Source organism: Notamacropus eugenii, chromosome 1 (genome assembly GCF_028372415.1).
Source record: "Notamacropus eugenii isolate mMacEug1 chromosome 1, mMacEug1.pri_v2, whole genome shotgun sequence".
Taxonomy (NCBI): Eukaryota; Metazoa; Chordata; class Mammalia; order Diprotodontia; family Macropodidae; genus Notamacropus; species Notamacropus eugenii.
Window position 1 is genome coordinate 703,688,513 of NC_092872.1, and position 25,974 is coordinate 703,714,486.

The 25,974-nt window shown below is 41.5% G+C and overlaps 1 protein-coding gene, 2 long non-coding RNA genes and 1 pseudogene across 3 annotated transcripts in view; 2 read left to right on the forward strand and 2 right to left on the reverse strand.

Annotated features, from left to right (window-relative positions):
* The window catches only part of SLC7A5 (solute carrier family 7 member 5), a 60,128-nt gene extending 57,338 nt beyond the window's left edge, over nucleotides 1-2,790 (reverse strand). Inside the window, exon 1 of the mRNA XM_072636280.1 lies at nucleotides 716-2,790. Coding sequence (XP_072492381.1) covers nucleotides 716-1,784 — 1,069 coding nt within the window. The 5' untranslated portion in view covers nucleotides 1,785-2,790. The remainder of the gene's footprint in view (nucleotides 1-715) is intronic.
* A 930-nt stretch (nucleotides 2,791-3,720) lies between these two features.
* On the forward strand, nucleotides 3,721-12,724 carry LOC140521347 (uncharacterized). Its single transcript, XR_011972896.1, has 3 exons — nucleotides 3,721-3,855; nucleotides 11,404-11,549; nucleotides 12,367-12,724. It is a non-coding gene; the product is annotated as an uncharacterized lncRNA (long non-coding RNA).
* Nucleotides 12,725-20,156: 7,432 nt separating this feature from the next.
* On the forward strand, nucleotides 20,157-21,520 carry LOC140521349 (uncharacterized). The gene is made up of 3 exons (XR_011972897.1): nucleotides 20,157-20,384; nucleotides 20,506-20,566; nucleotides 21,125-21,520. It is a non-coding gene; the product is annotated as an uncharacterized lncRNA (long non-coding RNA).
* A 3,009-nt stretch (nucleotides 21,521-24,529) lies between these two features.
* LOC140521348 (NEDD4-binding protein 2-like 2) lies at nucleotides 24,530-25,497 on the reverse strand (annotated as a pseudogene).
* Nucleotides 25,498-25,974: the final 477 nt, after the last annotated feature.

Below are 25,974 nucleotides of genomic sequence, written 5' to 3' on the forward strand. Positions count from 1 at the left end.
TAGCGGAGGAGGTCGATAATCAGTCAACTAAGATTTATTAAGCAGGGAGGGAAAGGAGTCAGTCATTCATGGGAGCATTTAAGTAAGCTTTACTATGGGGGTGGAGGGGGTCAGTGGCTCAGTCATTTGGTAAGCATTTATTTTTGGGAGGAGTGGATGAGTTGGTCAGTTAGTTGGCCTTTACTGGAAGCTTACAGGAAGAGGAGGGGGGAAAGAAGGGGGGAAAGAGGGAGAGGGGAGAAGGAGGGGGAGAGAGGGAAGGAGAAAGGGAAGAAAGAGGGGGGAGGGAGAGAGGAGGAGGGGGAGAGAAGTCCTTCAGCTGGTGGTCGGTCAGCCAGGCAACACTGGGTGCTCGGTGTGGCTGAGAAGGCTGTGAAGTCAGTCAGCATGTATTAGGCACTTACTGTGTTGGGGGGAGGAGGGGCGGAGATGGAAGCGTTTGTCATTCGTTCATTCATTCGTTCGTTCATTCATTCATTCATTCATTCATTCATTCATTCTCAGCAGGCCGTCACGGATGGACACTTAACTGTGTGCTGGGGCGGGGGGAGGATGTGGGAGGGAGTAAATCATTCATTTATTCCATCCTTTCTCAGCCCAGCAGCACCGAGGGGGCGCGCCGATCATTCACTCATTCATTCTTCCTTAACCCGCCCTCTCGGAGCGGGGTCGGTTGGCGGAGCCCGTCCCCCGCCCGGCCCGGCCCCGCACTCACGCACGCAGAGGCAGGCCACGAGCTTGGCCGCGTCCTCGGGCACCGGGCAGCTGGGGAAGAGCGGCTTGAGCAGGTAGGTGGCGAAGACGAGCGCCACGATGTACTGCGACGAGGGCCGGATGATGAGCAGCTCCACCCAGAGCTTGAGGAAGGCGGGCAGCGGCCCGTACACCTCCAGCATGTACGCGTAGTCGCCGCCGGACTTGGTGATGGTGGTGCCCAGCTCGGCGTAGCACAGCGCGCCCACGATGGAGAAGACGCCGCAGGCGGCCCACACGATGAGCGCCAGGCCGGGCGAGCCGGCCTCCTTGAGCACGCCGGTGGGCGCCACGAAGATGCCCGAGCCGATGATGGTGCCCAGGATGATGGCCACGCCGTTGAGCAGCGTGATGGAGCGCTGCAGGGTCACGCCCTCGTCGGCGCCCGCGCCGGCCCCGCAGCCGCGGTCCGCGTCGTCCCCGCGCCCGTCGCCGCCGCCGCCGACGCCGTTCTGCCGCCGCAGCATCTTCTCCCGGGACTCGGAGTCCTCATCTGACCCCGGCGCGGCCCCGGAGCCCGGGCTGAAGGCGGCGGGGGGCGGGCCGGAGGAGCGGCGCTGGTGCGGCGCGCTGGTCATGCCGAGGCCGGGTCGGTGAGGAGCGGGAGCGGCGGCGGCGGCGGCGGGAGCGCGGCGGGCCGGGCGGCCGCTGGGGCTGGCGAGGAGGGAGGGAGGAGCGACGGAAGGAGGGACGAGGCCGGGAGGGGCGGCGGCCGTGCGGCGGCTGCGGCTGCGCTCGCGTTTTTGTGTCCCGAGCCCGGCCCCGGGGGGCGGGGGCGGGGCCGCGCACCTCCTACAGGTGCAGGGCGCGCGGCCCCCCGCTCCGGCTCTACGCCCCGCCCCCGCGCGACGGGGGAGGGGCGGGGGAGGGCGCTCGGGCCGTGCTGCGGCTCGCTGCCACGGCCCGGGGGGCTGCGCGCCCACGCCGCTCTCCGGGACCGAGCTGGAGCACGTGACGCCTCTCCTGCTCCCGGCGGGAGGCACCTTCCCCTGCCCCGCCCCCTCCCCCCTCCCCCGGCCGCATGGACGCATTGTTCTCTCTCTCTGAACTTCCCCTGGCGCGCGCCCAGCCTTGAACTCCTTCGGGGTGAAGGGGGAGCGGGGGGCAGATAAGCGCGGAGCGCTATGGGGGGACCCTAGTACTGATACTAATGAGGAGAGGACTCGGATGGGGGAGGAAATGGGTGCGGAGCGCTGCGGGCGGCAGTTAGTGTTGGCATTAGCATGAAAATGGGGAAAACAACTAGACTAACTCCTCACCTGGCATCCGCAGCGCTGGGATCCTGGAGTTTTAATGACTGACTCCTTGTCGGGCAGCGAGGACCTGGAGCCCGGTGCCACGCGCTGGGCCCGGGAGCACAAAGACACGTGTGTTTGTGTAGGCGACGTCCACTCCGATCTTACCCCGGAAATTACGACCCTAGTCCACCCCACCCCCGCCCCCGCCCCGTTTTACTGAGACCCCGAAGGAACCCCCCGTCCATCGTCAGTGTGGGAACCGAAGCTCCAGCCCAGCCCCATAAGACTTCGTCAAGTCCGAGGCCTTAGACCCCCCGGACCGCCCGCTGACGTGCCTGAAGAGGATCTGCGGTTCTCAGTGGTCCCGGTTGTGCCGCGCAGCCAGGCGCCGCCTTGATCCCTGGACACCTGAGGATGGGCCCATTCCCACCAAAACTACACCCACGAGCACGGAAGGGCACCTGAGGAGGCATGCTGGGTGGAGCGACACTGGAATAAAGCCCAAGGCTCCTGCCTTGTCCAGGCTTGGCTGTTATTATCTACCCTGACATTTCATTTCTCCCCTTACTTCTCTCAACCATCCTGTCTAAAGTACCCCGTGGTGCCCAGGGTGGCTTTTTTTAGTTGGTCAAAAAGCTGGGTTTGGGTTTGTTTTTCCATTTGTACCTGCAAATCTTTGTGACAGATGGACTGCAGAAAACAGACTTGTATCAAGGGATTTTAAAACTTCACTATAGACAAATTTTAAAGGTCTTGAAAATCAATTTGTATTCTAAAAGTTCCTTATAAAACAATAAGCTTGTCAGAAAAAAAACTTCTCTTTCCATTCACATCAAGTGCACCATGCTTTGGGTCCAGAATATAATTGACAGAAAGATGGTTGCAGCTGAGGTTGTAAGTGTGCATACTTGCCCCAAATATGAAACATAAACACTGAAGCAATACTGGGACAGGACCAACTTCCCGCTGACGAAGAACAGGTCAGCCTTTTCCTATTACACACCTGAAAGGAAGAACCAGAATTTGCATAAGGATGGAGGGAATGTCCCTAGAAAAGTTTTACTGTACGATGCCCCCAAGGAGTCACAGTGTCCACATAATGTCCTTTAGAGAATATATTTGTCAGGAAGTGGGGCGGAGGTAACCTGCAGACAAGAATGGATGGAGGATGAATGATAAAGCATTAATTAAAAACTTATTATAGTACCATGCCAAACTCTGGGGGATCAGATATAGGTAAGCAAGATCTTCCTGCCGGCAGGGAGAGAAAACATAAAAGGAGGCAAAAAATGAAGGGAAGTTAGGAAGGAAGGGGAAGAGTGTCTAGAAATGGCCAGGAAATGAGGAGGTTCTGTCTGACCAAGAATTCGAGAGTTCTCCCTGCTATAAGCACCCTCAAGGAGGACCAAGTGATTCTAGTATCAAAGTATCCTGGGAGGGACAAGTAATAAACAGCTGCTATTCTAGTGCATAGGAGTAGGAGTTCTGGATTAGGAATTTAAAAGGAACTTTTCAGTAACTACTTTTTTACTTGACATCTTTAGAAAAGGTCTGAAATGAGCAAGCATCTACCATTCCTTGGGGCTTTTACAAAGTTTTTATACAACAAGCTGGTATTCCTCCTCTCATGAAACTTAGAGTTGGAAGTTAAATTCTCTGTTTTATTCTTTTGGCCTCCTGGGGACAACAACATGGATAATCCAACCAACTTTACACCCTCTCATTGCAGACTGTGTCCATGCATGAAATCTGTTGAGTACAGAAAGAACAGTGCTGTGCAAATTATTCATCTGTTCATAGGATCATAGCTATAGAGCTGGATGGGGCCTTATGAGTCACTGAGTCCTACTCCTTCATTTGACAGGTGAGGAAACTGAGGCCAAGAGAAAGGATGTGATTTATCCTTGGTCACTGATTCTAAGGAGCAAAGCCTAAAATTTGAAGTCGTCTCCAGATTCTGTGCTCTTTTCACCATGCAATGCTATATTTCCATGCATTTCTCCTGAGGTCATCACAGCTGATGCTCTATCCCAACATTTATATTTTAAATCTCTGGCTTCCATAACGTAAATTTATCTCAATCCCATTTTGCCTAATATTTCAATGAGTAAGCAGTCTTATTAGGCACAGAATGTTAGCAAAGCCTGCCATCTACTGGTGTAAGAATTTTATGATTTTTTTTTTTTTTTTTTTTTTTTAAAGAAATTTGTTTACCCTCATTGACAGTCTGACCTTAAGGAACTTCTGCTGGGACCAGGGGGTCTGAGGTACAGAGCCCATTACCTGTGTTGTATCTAAGCATGTGTTTTGGACCAGGCTGAGTTCTGGGGAGCCTGGCTTCTAATGAAATGGGGCTAGGTACCCTGTTCCCAAACTTTTTCTAGAGCCCTGGAATGGTTTTGCGTATAGCTTAGGTTATGTGTCAGGATTCACCTCAAAAAGTGGGGAGTGAAGGGTACTTGATGTACAATACAAATCAGGTCTCAGACAAGTAAATTATTCCTACATACAAGAGAGAAGGCAGCCATGGGGCATTCACATTTGACAAAAACTTAAAACAGGATTCAGAAAATTATAACTCCTCTTAAAATCTACTGGGAAGCTGATCCTTAAATCACATCAGCATAAAAAGCAGTTCAAAAGGCTGCTAATTAGACATTTTACTTTCACTAGTGGCTTTGCATTGTCTGAACAGCTACGGAATGAGTTGGAGCTGGTTGAGAACATAGATTTCATCTAGCCTAATTCGTTCATGAATGAACAAATGAAAAAACATCAATATGTGCAAAGCACCATACTAAATGTTGCAGATAAAAATGGAAAAGTATCTTCCCTAGGAGAGTACTTCAGATTAATTTTATATTATACAATGGATCCGACTCTTTGAGCTGATAGTTAAATTTGCAGTATAAGAATTCACACCTCAAGAATTGACAAACTATACATCAGAGCTTCATTCGTCATGCTTTTGTTTGGATTTAAGAAAGTGATAGGGAACATGTCAGTAGTTCAGATTAAACTTAAATGTAACTGAGAGAGCTGACTGTCAAATATTTACTAGCCTTTTCCTATTTGTATGTATCTTAAGTATATATTTGAATACCGTCTCCTCCAATAGAACGTGAGCACCTTGGTAACGGTTTTTATTTTTAATCTTTCTTTATGAGCTTAGCAATTTAACACTTCCTGCAAGAAACCTTTCCTATCCCCTTAATTCTAGTGTTTTCCTTGTATTGATTATTTCCGGTTTCTCCTTTCCATAGCTTGTTTCTACGTATTTATACATCGTCTTCTCCCGTTTAAACTATGAGCTTCCTAAAAGTTGGTATTCGTGTGTTTTCTGTTGGTGGTGGTTTGTTTTCTTTGTACCTCTAGTATTTAGCACAGTGTCTGGCAGATTTGTTGTTGTTATTTCAAACATGTCCAACTCTTTGTGACCCCATTTGGGGTTTTCTTGGCACAGATACTGGAAGGGTTTGCCATTTTCTTCTCCAGCTCATTTGGCAGATGAGGAAACTGAAGCAAACAGGGTTAAGTGACTTGCTCAAGGTCACACACCTAGTAAGTGTCTGAGTCTGGATTTGAATTCTGATCCTCGACTCCAGGTCCAGTGCTCTATTCACTGCACCACCTTGCTTCCTGCTTGGCACACAGTAGGTGCTTAATAAATGCTAAGTGACTTGTTGACTTGTCCCTGCTTTCAGTGAGCTCGTGTTCTATTAGGGGTAAGATCTGCAGGAATTTTTCCAATGAAAAACGCCTTGATGCTTAAGGTATAGCATTGATGCGGATGGTAATAACATCCTCCTTAACGTCATTTTCACTAACAAAATCACGTTTCTAATGTGGAGCTCTCTGACAGTCCCAAGGAATGTGATGGGGAGAACCTTCTTTTCTGAGTCATTAGGGGCTGTGGCTACTGAGGAGGCAGGATGACAGTGCTTTAGGAGAAGTTGCCAAGTCATATCTCCACAAGGATTGTTCCCCTGGATGATGGCTGTGAGGTCTGGGCTAGAAGCCTCCATTCCTGGGGCTCTTGGCCTTACTGATGATCAACAGCAGCTGATCAGAGGTTAGTACTGAGGACAGGAGGATTCTTTCTCTGTAGACTTCATGGTGTCTTTGAGGACCAGGCTGAAAGCGGGGATGGTGAGATAATGGGAAGAAAGGATGCTATTTCCATGGATCTTCTGCTCTGGTTATAAATAGCAAGTCCCAGATCCTGTGCCTCCAATTCCAGTATTCTTAATTTCCCAGAAAACATCTTTTTTTAAAAAAAAAAATGTATTGAGAGGTACAATTTTAAGCCCCCAAATTAAAAAGTTAAAAATAGCTAATAAGAAAAAAAATGATCATTCTACCTCCTTCTGAAAGATAAATTTTATTTCACTGCACTCCTTATCTCTGGGGTCTCTGAACAGAGGCTGGATGTTCATTTGTTCAGGATGTCATAAAAGAAGTTCCTATTTAGACTTTACCTCCACCTTCACCTCTACTTTTCTATGTGTCACAGGACCAAAGTCAACTAACCAAAAAGCTAAAAATTGTCCAGCTATTTGGACAAAGATAGAATTAGCAAAAGCTTGGGATTCCTGATTCTATTGGTTTTTGGACTAGGTGGGAAAGGACAGATTTGAATATGAATATTTACCCAAAAGTCTGTTAGTCATAAATATCTTTATCATGAAAATATTTGTTCTTTACTAGTTGATAAGTGACAGTCATCTACTAACCTCATTACAACTTTGGTTTTGACCCAACTGGTTTGTTGTTGTTTTTTTTTGTCCTCACTATTCTCAATGGTGTACCTGTAGTCTCCAGAGTAATCAGATTCCTGTTTTAAGATGAACTCTTTCTGACACAAGAATGCTCAGTGTTTGATCCACAGGCCAGGGTAGGGGGGAATCACTTCTAAATTCCTTCTTTCAGGTTGAATACAGTCAAGTCTCAGTCTGGGGAGTAGCCTCATGGATAACTGACAATAACACTTGTATACCTACCTCCTGCTTTTGCTCACAGTATGTCCTGTGCCTGAAATGCCTTGCCCCCACATTCTCACATGATGAAGGCCTATCATTCCTTTAAAGTTCAGTTGATGCCACCTCTTCCATGAAGCCTTTATTGATTGCCCCATGTGGAAGTGACAACTCCATCCTTTAAATCCCACAGCACTGTTTATACATCTCTTACAGCACTTCTCACACGATGACTTGTCATTGTTTCTGTATCAAAAAGGCCATCTTGATCAAAAGCCTGATATACATACGTACACACACATATATTAAATGTATGTTTTCTTTCTGTCATGCTATACTTAGAGACAGGAGCTTCTAAGGCCCCATTCAGCTTAGGTCTATAGTGTTTCTTTTCTGTGTGTTTAAAAAAGTTAGGAAATGCTTTCCCAAAGCAGAATTCCACTTCCTGAATTTTTGCTTTCCCAAGAGTTGTAATTTTCTTACCTTCTACCTATAGTTAAACAAAACTTTAACAAGCCCTTTGAACATAAATTCTTAGCCTTGTGTATTTGCGACATGGTGAAGCTTCTGGACCCTTTCTCAAAATCATGTTCATAAATGAATAAAATCAAATGAGATTACAAAGGAAACCAATTAATAGAGATAAAATTATCACAAAGAATATTTTTAAATTCATGGAACTAGCGTGAACAATCTCTGCTTTTGAAGACAAAACTAGAAAATCCCGGCTTTTTGAAGACTAGCAAACGCTAGTACAGTGTATTGTTTTTTATTTGAATTAACTAGTCCATATATTGAGTTTCTTTTTTATTCTGTGAGTAAGGGTGGAGCTCCTTCAAGGTTAATGGATGATATTGTCCACCCAGAAGCATGTTTGTTTTTCTTAATGATGTTACAAAATGTCATTATTTTTGTGTTTGAATATTATTAATTAATTAACTGGAGTGAGAAAGGGGGAAGTGAAAGGGGTAGGGGGAAGAGTATATTTTATGGAGACATTTCATTCCCAAAGTCCCTTTCTTTGTTTAGATGCTAAGCATAAAACATAAACATAAAACCTTAGCAGCCTGTTTTCTCTGTTTTCATGTAAGTGAACTTCACACATCAGTTTGGTAACATTGAAAAGAGTGATATCATAGGACCCAGGCTCAAATTCTGGCTGTATGACTTTGAATAAATTATCTAACCTCCCAGACTTCAGTCTCCTCATCTGTAAGATGAAGGCATTCTGTCTTATCACCTTAAAGTCTCAAAATGGTATAGTGGCAAAGCAGCATCTTGGAGGCAGAAGTTTTCACTATTCTTGTGTACAACTCTCCATGATCACACGTGGGGTTTTCTTGGCAAAGATACTGGAGACCTTTGTCGTTTACTCCTTCAGCTCATTTTACAGAAGAGGAAACTGAGGCAAACAAGGTTAAGTGACTTGCCCGGCGTCACACAGCTAGTAAGCACATGAGGCACAATTTGAACTCAAGCCTTCCTGACTTCCAGACTCTATCCACATTGTCACCTGGAGTCAGGGGATGTGGGTTCAAATTTGGCCTCAGATATTTGGCCCGATGATGATGATACAAGGCTTATAAAACCCTTGGCAGATGACTCAATTTCTTTCTGACTCAGTTTCCTCATTTGTAAAATAAGAAGTTGAACTAAACAACCTCTAAGATACATTCTAGCTCTGGTTCTAGAATCCTGAGGATTCTAGGATTGAGGATCTAGGGAATCTAAGGATTCCCCTTCCAAGTTCTGTGATCCTAGGAGCAAAGTTATAATGGACAGAATTTGATTTTCACATTCTGGTTGAACAGGGTACCATAATAAGCTGCAAAGAGCCAAAAAAGAGAAAATTGGACTGTATAGAAAGTATTTTCAAGGGAATCATGAAATTGCTTATTAGAATTGATATAATTTATATCACTATCACACCCCCACCAAAAAACTAACCCAACAAACACAAGAAAGCACAACTAGGTCAGGAAATAACAACGAACTCTGGAGTCCTCTCTGTTGTCCAATTTTCAGATTATTCAGACCCTCTGATAACCAGCCTCCTCTACCACAGGGCGGGAAAGGAGAAGAAAGAGAAAAATGTAGCTTTGGGTTCTGGGTGTACTAGTTTTAGGAGGCTTAATCCCTTAGCTGGCCTCCTTTCTGAGTGATATTTCAGTTTATTCCAGTAAGTAGCAGAATTTCAAGACTAGTTACATTCTGAAGGGAGCCTGGTCTGGTGGTAAGAGTGGGGGCTGGGTGTCCCGAAGACTTGAGTTTGAATACCACCTCTGACACTAATCTGCTGGGGACTATGCCACGTCACAGATCCCAGGGAATTATCCCCTGGAAAAATGGAAAGCGGCATCTAAATGTGGGCATGTTAATTGAGTCTAATTTTCCTGGTATGTCAAGGGAGAAAAATAATCCTTTCACTGAGGAGGACATTCTATTTATGTGGCCTCTGGTTTTAAAACTCAAAGATTTGAGTCTTATAACCAGAGGCCACATAAAGGTAAGAGATTTTGTGAGGGAAGAAGACAAGGCTCTTTGATGAAGAGACATTCTTTGATTAGTTATGGATTCTAATTAAATAATTCAGTTACCTGTTGTATTACTTAATAATTGTAAGTAACAAAACTTCCAGTTTCTATCCCAAAATCCCAATAACTGGAGCCGAAAAAGAAAAAGAAAAAAAAGAAAAAAATGGGAAAAAAATGAGGAAAGGCTTTAGGCCAGGGGTGAGGAACCTACTAGGCTTAAGCGTGAGCATTAGCATCACCTATTGTAGTAAAAATAACAATAGCTATATTGATAGGATGCTTTAAGATGATATGATACTTGAAGATGAATGTGGAAAGACAATCATCTGAAAATAGGGGTATAGTTTCAGGGGTCGTGAACATCCATGCTTGAGAAAAGTACCAGCTTTAGATCCTTCGAAGACACTGAGTCTCAGAGACCAGCATAGCGGTACCTGTAAGGGGAAATCTCAAGAGGACTTCATATTGAGAGAAAAGGACTTCTGGGGACTGGAATCAGGGGGTAGTACCTTTTGGTCACACATGTGTGCCTGAAGTCAGGAAGACCTAAGTTCAAATCTGGCTTCAGACATTTACTATCTCTGTGACTCTAGGAAAGTCACTTAACCTCTTCTTGCCTTTGTTTTCTCATTTCTAAAATGAGGAGAATAATAGCACCCACCTCCCAATGTTCTTGTGAGGATCAAATAATATTTGCAAAGTGCTTAAGCACAGGACCTGGCAGATAGTAAGTGTGTGTGTGTGTGTGTGTGTGTGTGAGAGAGAGAGAGAGAGAGAGAGAGAGAGAGAGAGAGAGAGAGAGAGAGAGAGAGAGAGAGAGAGAGAGAGAGAGAGAGAGAGACGGAGGGAGGGAGGGAGGGAGGGAGAGAGGGAGAGACTTTTATTATTATTAGTTAACCCTAGTTAACCCTAACCCTAAATGCATTCTTTTTAAATATCACAGTCTCTGCCCTCAGGGAGTGTACATTTTATTGCAGTAATGTTTAGTGGGAAAAGCACAGAACCTGGAATCAGAAAGACCTACGTATTTCCAAATTTTGGGGAGCTGTTTGACCACAAGTAAATTGCTTAACCTTAGCAATGTTGTTTACTTATCTGTAAAATGGAAACACCAGTCCTATTTACTTAAGAGTGTTGTTGTAAGGATCAAACGAGATGTTTACTTGTCATTAAGAATAGGGCTTTATATTCAGGTAAGTGTACCAGAAGGGAGAATGGGATGCCAAAGGAAAGATTCAGACAAAATGCCACAGGAAAATTTAAGGAGGAAGATTGCACTTTCAGTTTGTACAATCAGGGCCTCCCTTAGGTCTTAAAAGTTGAAGCAACATTCTAGAGGGTCTAAAAAACAAGGTAAAAGAGTTTGTATTTTACCCTATAGTAAATAGAGAGTTATTTGCTTTTGTTTAGTCATTTTTCAGTCGTATCTGACTTTTCATGACCCCATTTGGGGTTTTCTTGGGAAAGATATTGGAGAGGTTTGCCATCTCCTTCTTCAGCTCATTTGACAAATGAGGAAACAGGCAAACGGTAAAATGACTTGTCCTGGGGGTCACACAGATAGTAAGAATCTGAAGTTGGATTTGAATTCTTGTCTTCCTAACTCCAACTCCAGCACTCTATCCACTGTGCCACCTACCTGTCCTCAGGGACTAAAGGTTTTCAATCAGGAGAATTAGTATAGGTACAACTGTGCAGTACAAAAATTACCTTGGAAATTGTGTGAACAATAGATTGGACAGCCTCTCTATAGAAAGGTAGGGACCCATGGCTGCAGAATGTTGCGCTTGCTGCTTGTGGCCTTGGCTGACTTTGTTGAACTGTTTCTTTTCTTTGTTACTAGAGAAGACTCAAAGGGGTTGGTACCTAAGGAAGTCGACAAGCATATGTTTGCACTTTTAGGGATGCAAATGGTTGTTGTCCTTCGTTCTCGAGGAAGACCCAAATGACATCGCTATGATAAAGTCAAGTTTCAATGTGTCCGACTGGCTGATCAGACCAATACGAGCTTGGAATGCTCTACCACAGATTGGGCACAAATAATCCAGGTGAACCTTTGGGGTGGATACTCTAAATGTGGGCATCCTGCGTTTCCTTTGAGCTGTTTCAATTCTGCTTTGCTTATAGAGCACAGCTTCTTTTCTTATGTGGGCACGCTGTGATAATGAGACTGACGCATGCATTGCCAGAGCTAGCTCAGTGTTTGGGAGACTCTGAAGGAAAGTATGGGGAGAGAAGAGGTATTAGACTGACCACCGAACTAAAGCTCTACAATCTGCTGATGTCATTGTTGTATACCCGGGAAACCCCAGATGGTCCTTCGGAGCCGGGAAACTAAATCGCTTCCATTTGAAAAGAGATGCAAATGGAAGTAAAAACAAGGACAATTCCTGCCTGCAGGGAGCCTATATTCTAATGGGAGTAGACCATAAAAGGGAACAGAAAAGTGGGAGGTGGGGGAATCTGATCCACCTAGGCCTTGGTTTGGTGAGGTCTGGAGATGCAAGGAAACAAAAGGAATCCATTAAGTTTGAATTGTAAAAAATGGATTAGAGAAGGAAAAAGCCAGAGGTGGGAGAAACCAGTTAGAGACGTTAGTCTCAGCTACAGAGGGCCCAACCTGAGGGGCTGGAGAGTGAGTGGAGAGAAGGCTGTTATGGAAATAGAGCTGAAGGGCTTTTAACAAGGAAGTAGATGTGGAAATTAAGGAAGGGGGAAGAGTTAAAGACGGCAGAGGCATCTTCTTTGGTAATAGAGATATCGTGCTTTCACCTGGTTTGAGACACATTATTGTCAGAGTTGACATGAATTTTTACCATTTTTCCCACACTCCAATGCCTCTCCCATTTTTGTTGTTTCATACAGAGTAAGGACCATCAAAGCAAAGAGAGGAAGCTTGGAACCTTCAAAGTTCAGCCAGAAACCTCACAGTACCGTCACCTGCAGTCACAACACAAAGAAAATCTCATCCTCAGAACAGCGGCCCCTTGCACATCTGTTACTGGCTCCAGTTCAATGGCAGGAGTGAAGGCCTTCTCTGTTTATTTTTTGTACTATTGCTTTGAGGGTAGAAATCAATGTCCTTTCCTCTAGGTTTGTTTGTGAATTCATCGCATGTCTGCCCAGGCTTTGTTGAGCTCCCAGGGGACTCTGATTTCTTAAGGTTCACATAGGTTTTTAAAAATAACTATTAAAAAATCCTGACAAGGGACAAAGACGTTTATCTATTCTCAGAAAAGGCACTTTATTAATCTACGTCAGTACTTCCATGATTACTCACATCTGTCCCCTCTTCTCCATTCACAGGGACTCCACCCTGGTCCAGGCCTTCATCTCTCCTAACCTGGACTAGTATAATTGGTCTCTCTGCTTTCCAGCACTGTGGGTACTGCCCTACCAATATAAATCCCAACCCATCTACTATTTAGTAAAACAACTTCTTTAACTGCCAAGTTGAAAAAAAAAATCACCTATGGCCAACCCTCTGGTTGTGAGGTCCTTTAACTACAGACACACAGACTGCATCTAGGCCACGGTACTCGTGGTAGTTAAAGTAGTCTTCCTGATGTTTCTCAGACATACTATTCCATCTCCCACCTGGATGCCTTGGCATGGGATGTCTTCAATGAAATCTCCAATTTCTTCTGTCCCTCACAACACCTAGTTTCTTTCGAAACGACCCAAGGGACACATTTACATGAATCTTTCCTCATTCCAGTAACTACTAGTCCTCTTCCTTCAAATCATTTTGTCTTCATTTTCTGTGTAATCATTTATGTGTATGTTTTCATCCCTGGCTAGATGTAGTTTCCTCGCAGTCAGGAGCCATTTTAACCTTTGTCTTTGTATCTCCAGCACCTAGGACAGTGCTTGTCCATTGATATTGATATTGGGGGCAGCTAGGTGGTACAGTGGATAGAGCACCAGTGCAGGAGTCAAGAGGACCTGACTTCAAATCTCACCTCAGACACTTGACACTCACTACCTCTGTGACCTTGAGCAAGTCACTTAACCCCAATTGCCTCACCCTGGGTCATCTCCAGTCATCCTGATGAATATCTGGTCACTGGATTCAGATGGCTCTGGAGGAGAAGTGAGGCTGGTGACCTGCACAACCCTCCCTCACTGAAAACAAAGTCAAATGCAAGGCATGTCATCATTTCTCTGGTGTCTTCTTTGGCAATGAAGGACGAACACACACACATTGATACTGATTGATTGGCAATACTCTGTCCCCTAATTTACATATGGAATTTATTCAGATCTCAAAGGGAATATTGTGTTGGGAAGGACCAGAATCAGAATCTCCGAGTTATTTCATATTACTCGCTTTGGCATACCCTACATTCCAACCAAACTGGATTACTTGCTGTTCAATGAACTCAGTAGTTCATTTTCTGCTGTGTTCTCTCCTTACCTCTGCCTCTTAAACTCCCCAAGACCTAACTCTTCGATCGTCTCCTACTCAAGACTCTTCCTGATCTCCCCAGGTGTTCATTCTCTCTCCTTCCTCCTATTATTTTATTTATCTGTTGACTTCTTGCTCTTTGGGGGTGAGGCCTGTCATTTTGGACTTTGTAGCCCCAGAACCCACCTTGCATATAGGAGATGTTTAATAAGTGGTTGTTGAATTGAGTTGGATTGGAAGACAACCTCTATTCCATACCCTTCCCTAGCAAGAATGTTCTCTACTTTATCCCTTTCAAAATGATCATCGAACCTCAGATGAAAGAAATCCAAAAATGTGAAAAACCACAGCCTTATGGAAGCAGCACACCTGCTTTTGGACATCACTATGAAATAATACCCTACTATTGAGCAGAAAATATCTGTTAAACCTCCTTATTCTTTCCAGTTCTACCCTCTGGGACGAAGCAGAAGAAGTCTAATTTCTTTTCTGAGTAACAACTCTTCCTCAGTCAGAGTGAACAAGTATTTGTTAAGTGCCTACTATGTGTGAAGCACTGTGCTCAGCCCCAGGGATAAAAAGAACGGCCAAAAGGAAGTCCCTGCCTGCACTCAGCTCACAGCCTCATGAGGGAAACAACAGGAAAAGAACTATGTACATATACGTACACATAGATATGCATATATATGTGTACACATATATGTAGGTATATGTACATATACATGTATGTGTGTACATACGTGTAAGTATATGTGTACGTATATATGCCTGTACATATACACATACATGGGATAAGTTGGAAATAACCAACATTAAGGGGGATTGGGAAAGACTTCTTGTAGATGGTGAAATTTTAGCCAAGGAAGCCAGGGAGGTCAGGATACAGAGATAAGTAGAGAGGGAATTCCATGCATGGGGAATATGAGAAGGAAAGGAATTCTAGGCATGGGGGAACAGCTTAACTGCTGAAGACAGCTTTCACATTTCATCCATCTTTTCTTGTCCCTGGCTTAACTAGATGACTTTCAACCAAGAAAATCTTCCATTTGGTCTTTCTAGCAAAGATCAGGATGTAGGGAGAACATGTGGCAACTCATGATCCCTGTGTCCATAGCAGAACAAAACCTCTGCCCTTTCTAGGTGCAAAGGAGTATTAGAGCCAAATTGCTCCTATGGGAAAACACTTTTAGCTTTTACTTAACATATTAACAGGAAAACATTTTCTGTTTCTTTCCCCTCATTTGTATTTTGTTAACCAAGCTCAGTCCCCTCTACCGCAGTGTCTTTTGATGCCCATGGAGAAGGGAACAGTTAAGACTTTCATAAACCACTACAGAACTGACTGATGGAAAATATCAGTAGAAATAATTCAAGGTCAGATTACATAGGACACACTTTTAAGTTAATCTACATTAACATTTCCCCCATCACTTTCCTGAGTCTAAATTATAAACAAGACAATAAATTAAGCCCCTGTTTATAGCTTTGCTGATTTCCAAAATATAAATGCTCACAGTCGAAATTTAACAGTCTCTCAGAATCTGGTTCAGTTGGCTCCAGTGAACTGGCGGATATTAAAATGATCTTTGGAAAAATCTAGGTTCTTTTTTAACCTTTTCTGTGTTCTGGATCCCGTGGTCATTCTGAAAAAGCCCATGGACTCCTTTTTCAGAATCGTGTTTTCAAGAAGCACATAAAATAAAACACAGAGAATACAATGAAAATCAATCATGTTCAAACACAGTTAGCAAAATATTTTAGAAGCCAAATTCATAGACTCTTGATCTAATGTACATTGAGAAGAATAAATCAACAAACCCAACCAAAAAGGACCTGTTGGTTTCATTATATTATGATTGTCAAGTGTGGCATTATAAGATTTCTAGCTTTACTTCTAAAGGTCTAGGCTTCTTCTGTTTGATTTGATGCCTTTTTATGTAATAATAAAAATGGGAGGGACATTTAATGGTGTGACAATGTCTTGAACTCATGGAAAGAACATCTTTGTGGATTGATTGCATATTTCTGGCAATTTCACCAGGACAGCATAGAAATGATTGTCTTGGGGTTCTCAGACATTTTCTAAGATTATAGGTTTCAGAGGAAGTACCAACTCGAATTCATAGAGAGGTATCCTTAGCTAGGAATTCCCTCTATAAAAGAATGAATGAATGAACAAAGCATTTATTTAGTTCTTACTATGTGCCAGGCATTGTTCTAAGCACTGAGGGTATTTATTTAAACATTAGGTCTCCCTATTTCTCCTGGACTAAAAAATACAGCCCCACTCTGATCAGGAAGGAAGCTTTTACCTTCTTGTTTCTGACCTGAGCCAGTTCACCCCTACTCAGACAACCTGGAGCTTCCAGGGACCACCATATTAAGGTCAAGCTTTTGTGTGGACCCCCTATCAGTTTAACCCACTGCAGTTCAGAAAGCCTGAGCTTAAAAGACCTACCAGCCTCTCCCTCACTGGTGGCAAGGATTACAGGACCAGTTGGATAAAAATATTTAAAAAGAGATAATTCTTATCCCCAAATAGTAATACAGGAAGACCACACATGGAGGGGAGTAGTGATCAGGGATGAGTGTTTTGTTTTAGGAAGGTAGAAAGTAGAGTGGCGGAGGGGGGAGCACATTGGTGAAGGGAAGAGAGGGTTTGGGTAACCACTTCATGCAGATGGTGAAATGGCCTGGTTGGACATTTGAATGGGATGTGAAGCTGAAACATAGTCTTCTGGACCCTAGGACTAGCCAGTAGATATAGAGGTCTGAGTGAGTTCGTTTTCACACAGTCAGCCAATGTCAGAACTGAACCCTAAGGTTAGAAATCCAAAGATGAGTGGATTAAATTCCCCTGAGGGACTGAAGAGTGGATTCTGAAAGACCTACATATGAAAGTTCAAGCTTCAGGTACAGGTGGCAGGAGCAGATCAGCAGAGAGAGAGATGTCCTTGTTTAATGGCTGAATGAAATGTAATAATGAAACATTTGTCAATGAAATTAATGATCTAGTCCCTGCCCTATCTATCCTGAATGAAGTAGTCCATTTTTAGTTTATGAAAATTCACTCCTTTAAGGACCAGAACTTTACAGAACTTTGAACTAGAAGGATTTTAGATATCACTGAGTCCAATTCATTATTTACTGATGAGAAACCTGAAGACTAGAGGTTGTAACTTGCCCAAGGTCACATTAAATAGAAAATAATAAATCTAGGATTCCAACCCATATCTTCTAAACTCCAACAGTAATATTCTTTTCTACTATATTATGCTGCCTTTCAAAGCATCTGGGATAAAAATTTCCCAACAGATTAATAAAAATTAAATTAAATATTTTAACAAACATTTATTAAGTACCTATTATGTGCTTTTAAGAACTAGAAATATTAAGATAAATGAAATAATTTTTCCTTTGAAGAATTTATGTCCTACTGAGGGCGTATACCATGAACATAAATAAATAAATAAATGAACAAATGAATGAATGAATAAATCGAGATAATTAAAGAAAGGAGAAAATTAAAAACTGGGAGAATGAGGTAAGGCTTCCAGTAGGAGATGAATTGTGAAGGAATCTGAGGATTCCAATTGGTAGGGATGACTAAGTAGAGCATTCCAGGTATATAAGAGTACATAGAGTCAGACAATGAAATGTCCAGTTTGAGGAACAACTATATTCCAGTTTGGGGAAAAGTAGAGTGTGCTAAGGGAAATAATGCTAAATAAGACTGGAACAGTCTATTGAGGCCAGGTTTGGGGTGGGTTGGGGAGGGAAGAGGCACCTTAAATACCAAAACAAGAAATTTAGATTTGTCCAAGATCTAAATCCCGGAGGGATTTAGAACCATTGATGTCCTCTGTTCCTAAACCCAGTACCCATTCTGTTATACCATCTATATCTAATATCATTATAACAATGATAAGACTGAGACACAGAGAGGTAAATTAATTTGTCTAGTGTCTGGGTTGCAAAGCTGTGACTAGAACCCAGATTTCTTGGTGTTTCTCCTCCTTCCACCACATCCCGTTTTCTCTATTCTGATTTTTCTAACTCACTTTTACCAAATGAAGCTCATGGTGCAGGTACAGGGATCTTAAACTGGAGTCCACAGACTTTTTTATAGTCAACCAATAAACATTTATTAAGTGCCTACTATGTGCCAGGTACTATACTAAACTCTGAGTTAGTATTAGGGTTAAGGTACTAGTATTCCGACAAGTACTTTTCCATATAATTGTCTTCCTTTTGTAATCCTTCTCTTTTGTTTTACACATTTTAAAACATTGCTCATTCCTCACAACATCTATTTCAAACCTTGCCTTCTTTTTCCAAGTCCTTAACTCCACTCTTACTCTCCCACATTCACAACAGATTATCTCACCTCTTAATTCACTGAGATTTCACAAAGAGCGCCATTGTCTTTAGCCTTTCTTTGAATCCCCAGCACCACTAGGTGCTTAATAAATGCTTATCAATTGACCAATTGACAGACTAATAAGGGGCCCATAAACTTCCGACAGTTGCCAAAGGAATCCAGTACATGAACAAGGTTAAGAACCCCTGATCTAGTAGAAAGACTGCTGTTAACTGTTAAATCAGGGAATGGGAATTTAAATCTCAGCTCTACTATTACTAGATAGCAATAACCTCTCTGAGCCTAATTTCTCATCAATAAAATAAGAGAGTTGTCACAGAACATCTCCGAAGTTCCTTTCAGCTCAGAGTCCTATTATAATACCAAGTCCTAAATTAGTACGTTTTCTGAAGACTGATCTCAAATAATTGAGAGTTGAGTAGGGATAGAGGGTAGAAGGGACACAGGGGCAGCACTATTGCTGCCCCACCTTCCACTATGTCTCTGGGATTTCCAATCTATATGAGATACTTAGTAGGGACAGCAGGGCCTATAATATCTGAGAATCATGGTCTAGCCTGATTCCCCACCCTTTCAGTTCATCCAGAAAGGAAGAGGAAGGTGGAGAATCTGTATAGGACAGGACCCTTAGAGAGGCCCCTCAAACTTGTATTGTCTTTTTTGACCCTTCTAACCTTGCCTGGCTTCATTTTGTCCATCTCTCTACCTTCAGGAGGAAAATAATAAGACTGGAAAATGGCGTCCATTTACTCTGACCATAGATCTTAAGTGTTTGTTGAATTATTGCTTTGCTTTGAAGGATCTGTACTCCTAAGAGACATCTGACCATGTTATTCCCCAGCTCCCAAAGCTCTATGTTGCATCTAGGAGGAGATACAAACTCCTTTGTTTGACATTTAAAACTGGGCTTTAACCACACTGGACTGGAAGTTTTCTTGCTAAACTTAATACATATCAATCACTTTACCCTCTCTAGAAGCCAGACAAAATGTCCTACTAGGAAACGCATAAACCAGTTTCCAGCTTCATAATTCTAGATCGTTAAGTCAGGAAGTCAGGAAGACTCATCTTCCTCAATTCAAATCCAGCTTCAGGCACTTACTAGCTATGTGAACCTGGGCAAATCACGCAATCCTGTTTGCCTCAGTTTCCTCATCTGTCAAAATAGCTGGAGAAGAAAATGGCAAATCCCTGCAGTATCCTTGCCAAGAAAACTCCAAATAGGGTCCTGAAGAAACAAACACAACTGAAACTACTGAACAGTAACAACAAATATATGTATCTAGATATGTAATAGTGTATTCACATGCAAATGGTTACATTATCATCCAAAAACATAGTCTGAAACAGCCTGGAAGAAAAACAGAATGTGAATCTAACACCGCACAACTAGTCTCTCTTGAGGAGATAAAAAGACAAATAGGATCTATTAGAGTCTTCAAATGATATCTCAAATCAAAGAAGAGAAATTATCTTTTGAATGTCGTTTATTTTGGGAGAAATGTGCATCCTACTATTTGTTGATGTTGTCTGGAACAGATTTCCTTCATTCTGCTATCAGCAATATACAGTACTAATTACTTTGAGCCATACAATGTCCTGGCAGGTACTACAGGCAAGGATATACATAACTTCCTTATGTTTCTTTGCTGAAAAAATACAATCACTGAGAATGTTGTGGCGTTTAACCCAAGCATGAAATAACAAGGCTTTAATGTCTGTGTATAAAAGAGATGCAATGCTATTTTTACTTGCCAGAGAGTTTGCCTCAGGTAGGGACACATGAGCAATTCAGTTTCATTTCCTCTAATGCCACAATGATTTATTACTATGTGCAAAACACTACAGTAGGGCTCACTACATTGAATTGATTGGCAGATAACTATCAGGTTCCTCAAATTGCCTCAATCACAAACAAGATGATACCGGGGAATGAGAAACCTTTGAGTGAATTCAGCTGTGTCTGAACTTGAAAATACCTAATTGGCCATTTTGAAGAGTTTTAAGGAGGCAATGTGAGGTAATGGAGAGAGCACTGGACCTGGAGGCAGAAGAAGCTCAGATCCCTAGTGCCAGCTACTTACTATATCGACGGTAATGGTAATAATCATGAATAATAATAGCTAGTGGATGTGGTACTTTAAGTTTGCAAAGTTTATGTAATGGTTTAAGGATTGCAAAATGCCTTACAAACATTTTCTCATTTAATCAACAGTCCTGAGAGGAAGGTGCTATTACCTGCATTTTACAGTTGAAGAAACTGAGGCAGACAAAGGGTAAGTGACTTGTCCACTTTCATACAGCTAGTATCTGAAGCTGGATTTGAACTCAGGTCTTTCTGACTCCAGCCTCAGCACTCTGTCCACTTCTCCACCTAACTGCCTGTGGTTTGACTGTTTAAGGCTTCCTTATGAGTTCTTTTGTACTTTCTGTCTCTGATGCTTATTATCTACTTGACCCAGTTTCTCTGAGCCTCAGTTTCCTTATCTGTAACATGAAGTGGGTTGGACCACATGGTTTCTAAGGTCCCTTTAAACTCTGAATCTATTATCAGTGGTTGGACTAAATGCCTTCTATTCCTTTCTAGCACTACAATACTAGTGTTCTAAGCAATGAATTTTGAATTCATTAAAAATGTCTTTGACTAACATTCAACTATATTCAACATGATTACACATGTATAACTTTTATTAGATTGCTTTCTGTCTTGGGATGAGAGGAGGAGAGGGAAAGGAGGGAGGGAGAAGAATTAGGAACTCAAAGTCTTATTTAAAAATGAATATTGAAAACTATCTTTACATGTAATAGGAAAAAATAAAATACTATTTACATAGGAAAAAAAATGTCCTGAGTGGAGGATCAATTGGGGAAGACTTGACTACTCTGATCAAGATATGATCCAAGACAATTCCAAGGGACCCATGGTGAAAAATGCTGTTCACCTCCAGAAGAGAACTCATGAGCTCTGATTGCAGACCGAAGGATTTTTTTTTACTTTATTTTTCTTCTTCTTGTTGTTGTGTGTGTGTGTTTGGAACATGGCTATTTAGACATATGTTCTGCATGACTTCCCGTGTATAATTAATATATTGCTTGGTTCTCGAGGGGTGAGAGAGTGCAGGAGGGAGAGAGAGAATTTGGAAATCAAAACTTTTTTAAATGTATGTTTAAAACATTTACATGTAACTGGGAAGTATTCAATAAAATAAATAAAAATATATTTTTAGAAATGTCTTGAGTGCCTACTATGCGAAAACCACTGTGATGAATTAGACATGGTTCCAGCCCTTCTGAAACGTAAAACTAGGCTGAAAATATAAAGGAATGAGTGCTATAAGCAGGGTACAAAGGACATCAGTGAGGGTGAATGGAGATGACCTTCAAGTCTCTTGCATACCTCTAGCCTCTCCTCAGAGCTCTAGATCCATCTCCACAACTTTCTGAGACTTCTACCCAGAAGTCACCATGGCATCTCACATTCTTTGGATCCCAAACTAAAGTAATAGCTTCTCCCCAAAGACCTGCCTTTCACTTCAACTTAATTATTTCTGTTCATGATACTTCCAGTCATGAAAGCAAGAAATCTCCAAATTATCTGTCTCTTCCCTTTCCCTCACTCCTCACCATCCTCTAAGTTCCCAAAACCAATTAATTGTACTTTGAAAGTGTCACTCATCTGTGAGGATTAAAGGAGATAATGTTTGTGAGGTATTTTGCAACCCTTTAAGCGTTACATAAACTTTGCAAAGAAACCTCCATGGACAGTGTCCATGGAATCATGAAGAGTCAGACCCAACAGAACAACAATTACCATCTAGATTTCTCTTGTTAGTCACTGAGGGTATGTCACAGCCATCCCCCATGGAGGTTTTTTGGCAAAGATGCTGGAGTGGTTTGCCATTTCCTTGTCCAGAGGACTAAGGCAAACAGAGGTTAAATGACTTGCCCCGTCATACAACTAGGAAGAGTCTGAGGTCGGATTTGAACCCCAGGGCTCTATCCCGTCAACCACCTAGGTACTTCCTAGAGAAAATAATACATAAATCCAAGCAAAATGCATTTTGGTTCAATTAATTTAATTCAATGGAGAGGGAGATGTTTTGGAGGCAAGAGGGGAAAGTGGGGAGGGACCTACATTGCTTTGTTAGGCTTAACCAAACCCTGTTCTCATAAAACTCCCTCATCCCCCTCCAAACATAGAAAGTGAAAGTCACTGTGCATGCCTATTAGTCTTAAGAGAAGTAGGAATTCTCAGGAATTGAGGAGACAGAAGTAGACCAACTCTGGCTGTTTTAATAGGATTATAGACCTAACAGGATCATTAGGGGAGGAAATTAGATTTGGTTTATTTTCACCTCCTTACCTGGCAATGAATGCTTTAATTAAGCACTCATTATGTGCCAAGTACTATGATAAAGACCTGGGGTAAAAATCCAAAAGGAAAGACAATCACTTCCATCAAGGGAATATTCTAATTATGAGAGTTAGCACTAAAAGAAGGAAGGGGAAAAACCCCACGTAAGATTTCCAGCCCTCACCTCACCTCCCCCCAAAATTAGATAAATAAGATCATGAGATTTACAGCCAGAAGAGGCCATTAAAAATCATGTGGTCTAAACCTCTCCTTTTACAGATCAAGAAAGTGAAGCTCAGAGGGGCAAATCAATCTGCTGGAGTCCCACAACTATGATGTAACCAAGGCAGGACTCAAACACAGGTCCCTTCATTCCAAATCCAGTCCGTCTTTCTACTCTATCATCAACCCACCACCTAGCCCTCAGCCCTGCAATTCAGAAAACATGCATCCCTTTTCTCATCCAGTTGTTTGATCTCTAACTTAATTTCTCAAACTTTCGTTGGGTCTAACTCTTCAGGTCTAGAATTCTCCTGGGATCTCTCCTTCCAGTGCCTCTAACCTGTTGCTGCTCTCCATTTCAGTTTGATTCAATAAGCATACAGTAGGTGTCTACTTTATGCTAAGGACAGTGATAGGGTCTGGAGATATAAAAAATAAAAATTAAATTGTCCCTGCCCTTGAAGAGATATCTCCTAAACCTTGAAGTCTATGCTTGTCCTCTAGGATGTGCAATGCCAAAGATTAATGGTGATCAAAGCTTGTATGGTTGGCCTGACCAGTAGAATATAGTCTTGGCATGGTATTCAAGATATATAGGGGACTAACATAAATATGTAAGATCAGGACCTATTCTCCAATGGATAAGTAGACAAAGGGCAGGAAAATAAAAGTTCTCAGAAGAATTACAAACTATAACTTTATCAAAGTTGGCTCCTAATTACTTGCAATAAGTAGAAATCAAATGAACTCTAAAGTTTCATTTTATATTTAGCAAAAAAATTACAAAAGATGGGATAGACAGCATTAGAAGAGTTGTACACATTAATACAGTATTGGTGAAGTTGTGAATTGGTCCAAATATTCTGCAAAGCAATTTGTAATTACGCTAAGAAAGTGACTGAAATACCCGTGCCATTCAGCCAAAAGATACCACCACTTACAGGTAGGCATATACATCTTGGAGGAGATCAAAGACAGAAATAAAGGTGCCATGAAACTATTTGTAATAGTACTTTTTCGTGATGGCAAAGAACTGGAAACATAGTAGATATCCATTGATTGGGGACTAGCTAAATAAATTGTGGTACATAATTATGATGGAATATTAGGGAATAGCAATGAATTATTAATTATATTATAAATTATAAAATGATAAATTATTTTTTCCTAGGGCAAAATTTTATTATAATCAATTCTAAGGTACTGTTCAATTGATTTTTAAAATTAAAATCTATTGCTTGGAATTTAGAAATGTTTCAGTGGACACATTTGTGGAAACAATATTTTCCCCATATAAAGAAATGAGAACCATATAAAATATTAGAATACACTGTAACAAGTTAGCAATGTTTTGCATATTCCAAGTTGTTTGTGAGGGAGAATAGTCAAGATTTTATCTATAACCAATTTTTACAATAAACTTATTAAAAACTGCTCAGTAGTTCCTACTTTGGACATCAAAATTATTCAAGATTCAACTGAAGTAAATAATTCTGTTTCACACCACGCTATTCAGATGTTTTGCTAAAATCAAAATTAGTACAATAAAAATTATTAAAAATAATGTACAATTTATATACCATTTTTCATTTACATTTTAAAATTTAAATAGTTTTCTGGGAACAAACTCTGGGAGGTAATGATAGTTCTTTTTTATTAGACTTGAATCTATTTAAAAACCTCCAGAAAGTCCCAATGCTTATTTTTTTATGGGTAAGCCACAAGCTCACTTTAGTTGAAAGCAGATTGAATATTAGTTATTTTGCAACATCAAATTGATTCCATGAGTCTACACAGCCTCCCCACCTCTGTCTTCGAAGTCTCTCAGACCTTCTGTGTGGAGGTTCCATTGAGTTCATTACAATAGAGATGGACATTTTATATTCATAATGATCCAACATTTGTGCAATCTTTTCATGAGACACCCCATGTTTATTTCTCTTTTCTAATTCATTAGTATCAAATTTCCACCATGTTTCAGGTTCATGGAACTCTACTTGGTATCATTTGCCTATAGCCATTTTCACATAAAGTTTCATTTCCCAAGCTTGGGTATTAGTGTTATCTATTATAACCAGAGATCTTCCCTGATCAATAGCTTTCTTTACTCTGCTCTGGTTCCAGTCATGGGCATCACCAAGTTGTCTAAGGTTACATGTATATCCATTTTGATGCCGAAAATAATCATCAGTGCTGAAGACGATGCCCCCACGATTCTGACCAAGCAGAACATGAGACAATGTTGTTTTCCCTGAACCAGGCAGACCTCTTAAAATAAGTAGCCTCGTTAGCTTTTCCTCTTGGAATTGTTGGTTTATAAGCCTATTTGTTTTCTCCATCTGGAATAAAGAAGGATCTTCCCAAGATTCTTCTCTTGTTTCACAGAAACCATTACTTTCTCATTCATCTTGTTCATTGTGGCCATTTCTAGAGGCCTGTGTGATACTGTTCCTCCCAACACAATCAGAATATCTGTTAGTCTGATCAAATGTTGGGCAATTCCAATTTGTGTTACCACTACTTACATTATATCCATTGTACATTTCACATAATTTGACATCTTGAGCATGGAAAACATTTGGTAGAGGAGAAGGAGAGGGATTAAATCTTTGAAAATTTAAATGATAATTGAACCCAGAAGGAAAAAGGCCATGAGAAACTAAAGAGGAATCATTTATAAAACTGTTTATATCCTTTGATGCAGCAAAACCATTATTAGTTTTTTTTCCCCAAGGTGATTAGTGAAAAAGAAAAGAACCCATATGTTCTAAAGTATTTATAGCAGCTTTTTTTGTGTGTTGGTAAATAACTGGAAATTGAGAGGATTCCCATCAACTGGAGAATGGCTGAACAACTTGTGGTATATGATTGTAATGGAATACTACTGAGCTATTAAAAATGATGGTTGATTGTAGGAAAACATGGAAAGACTTGCATGAAATAAGGAAGAGTAAAATGAGCAGAACTATGAGAATATTGTACGCTAAAAGCAATATTGTTCTAAGAACAACTTTGAACTAAGTCATTTTGAGTATTATAAATAATCATATCAGCTACAAAGGACGTATGAAGGAAGCTGTTGTCTACAACCAAAGAAAGAACTGAACT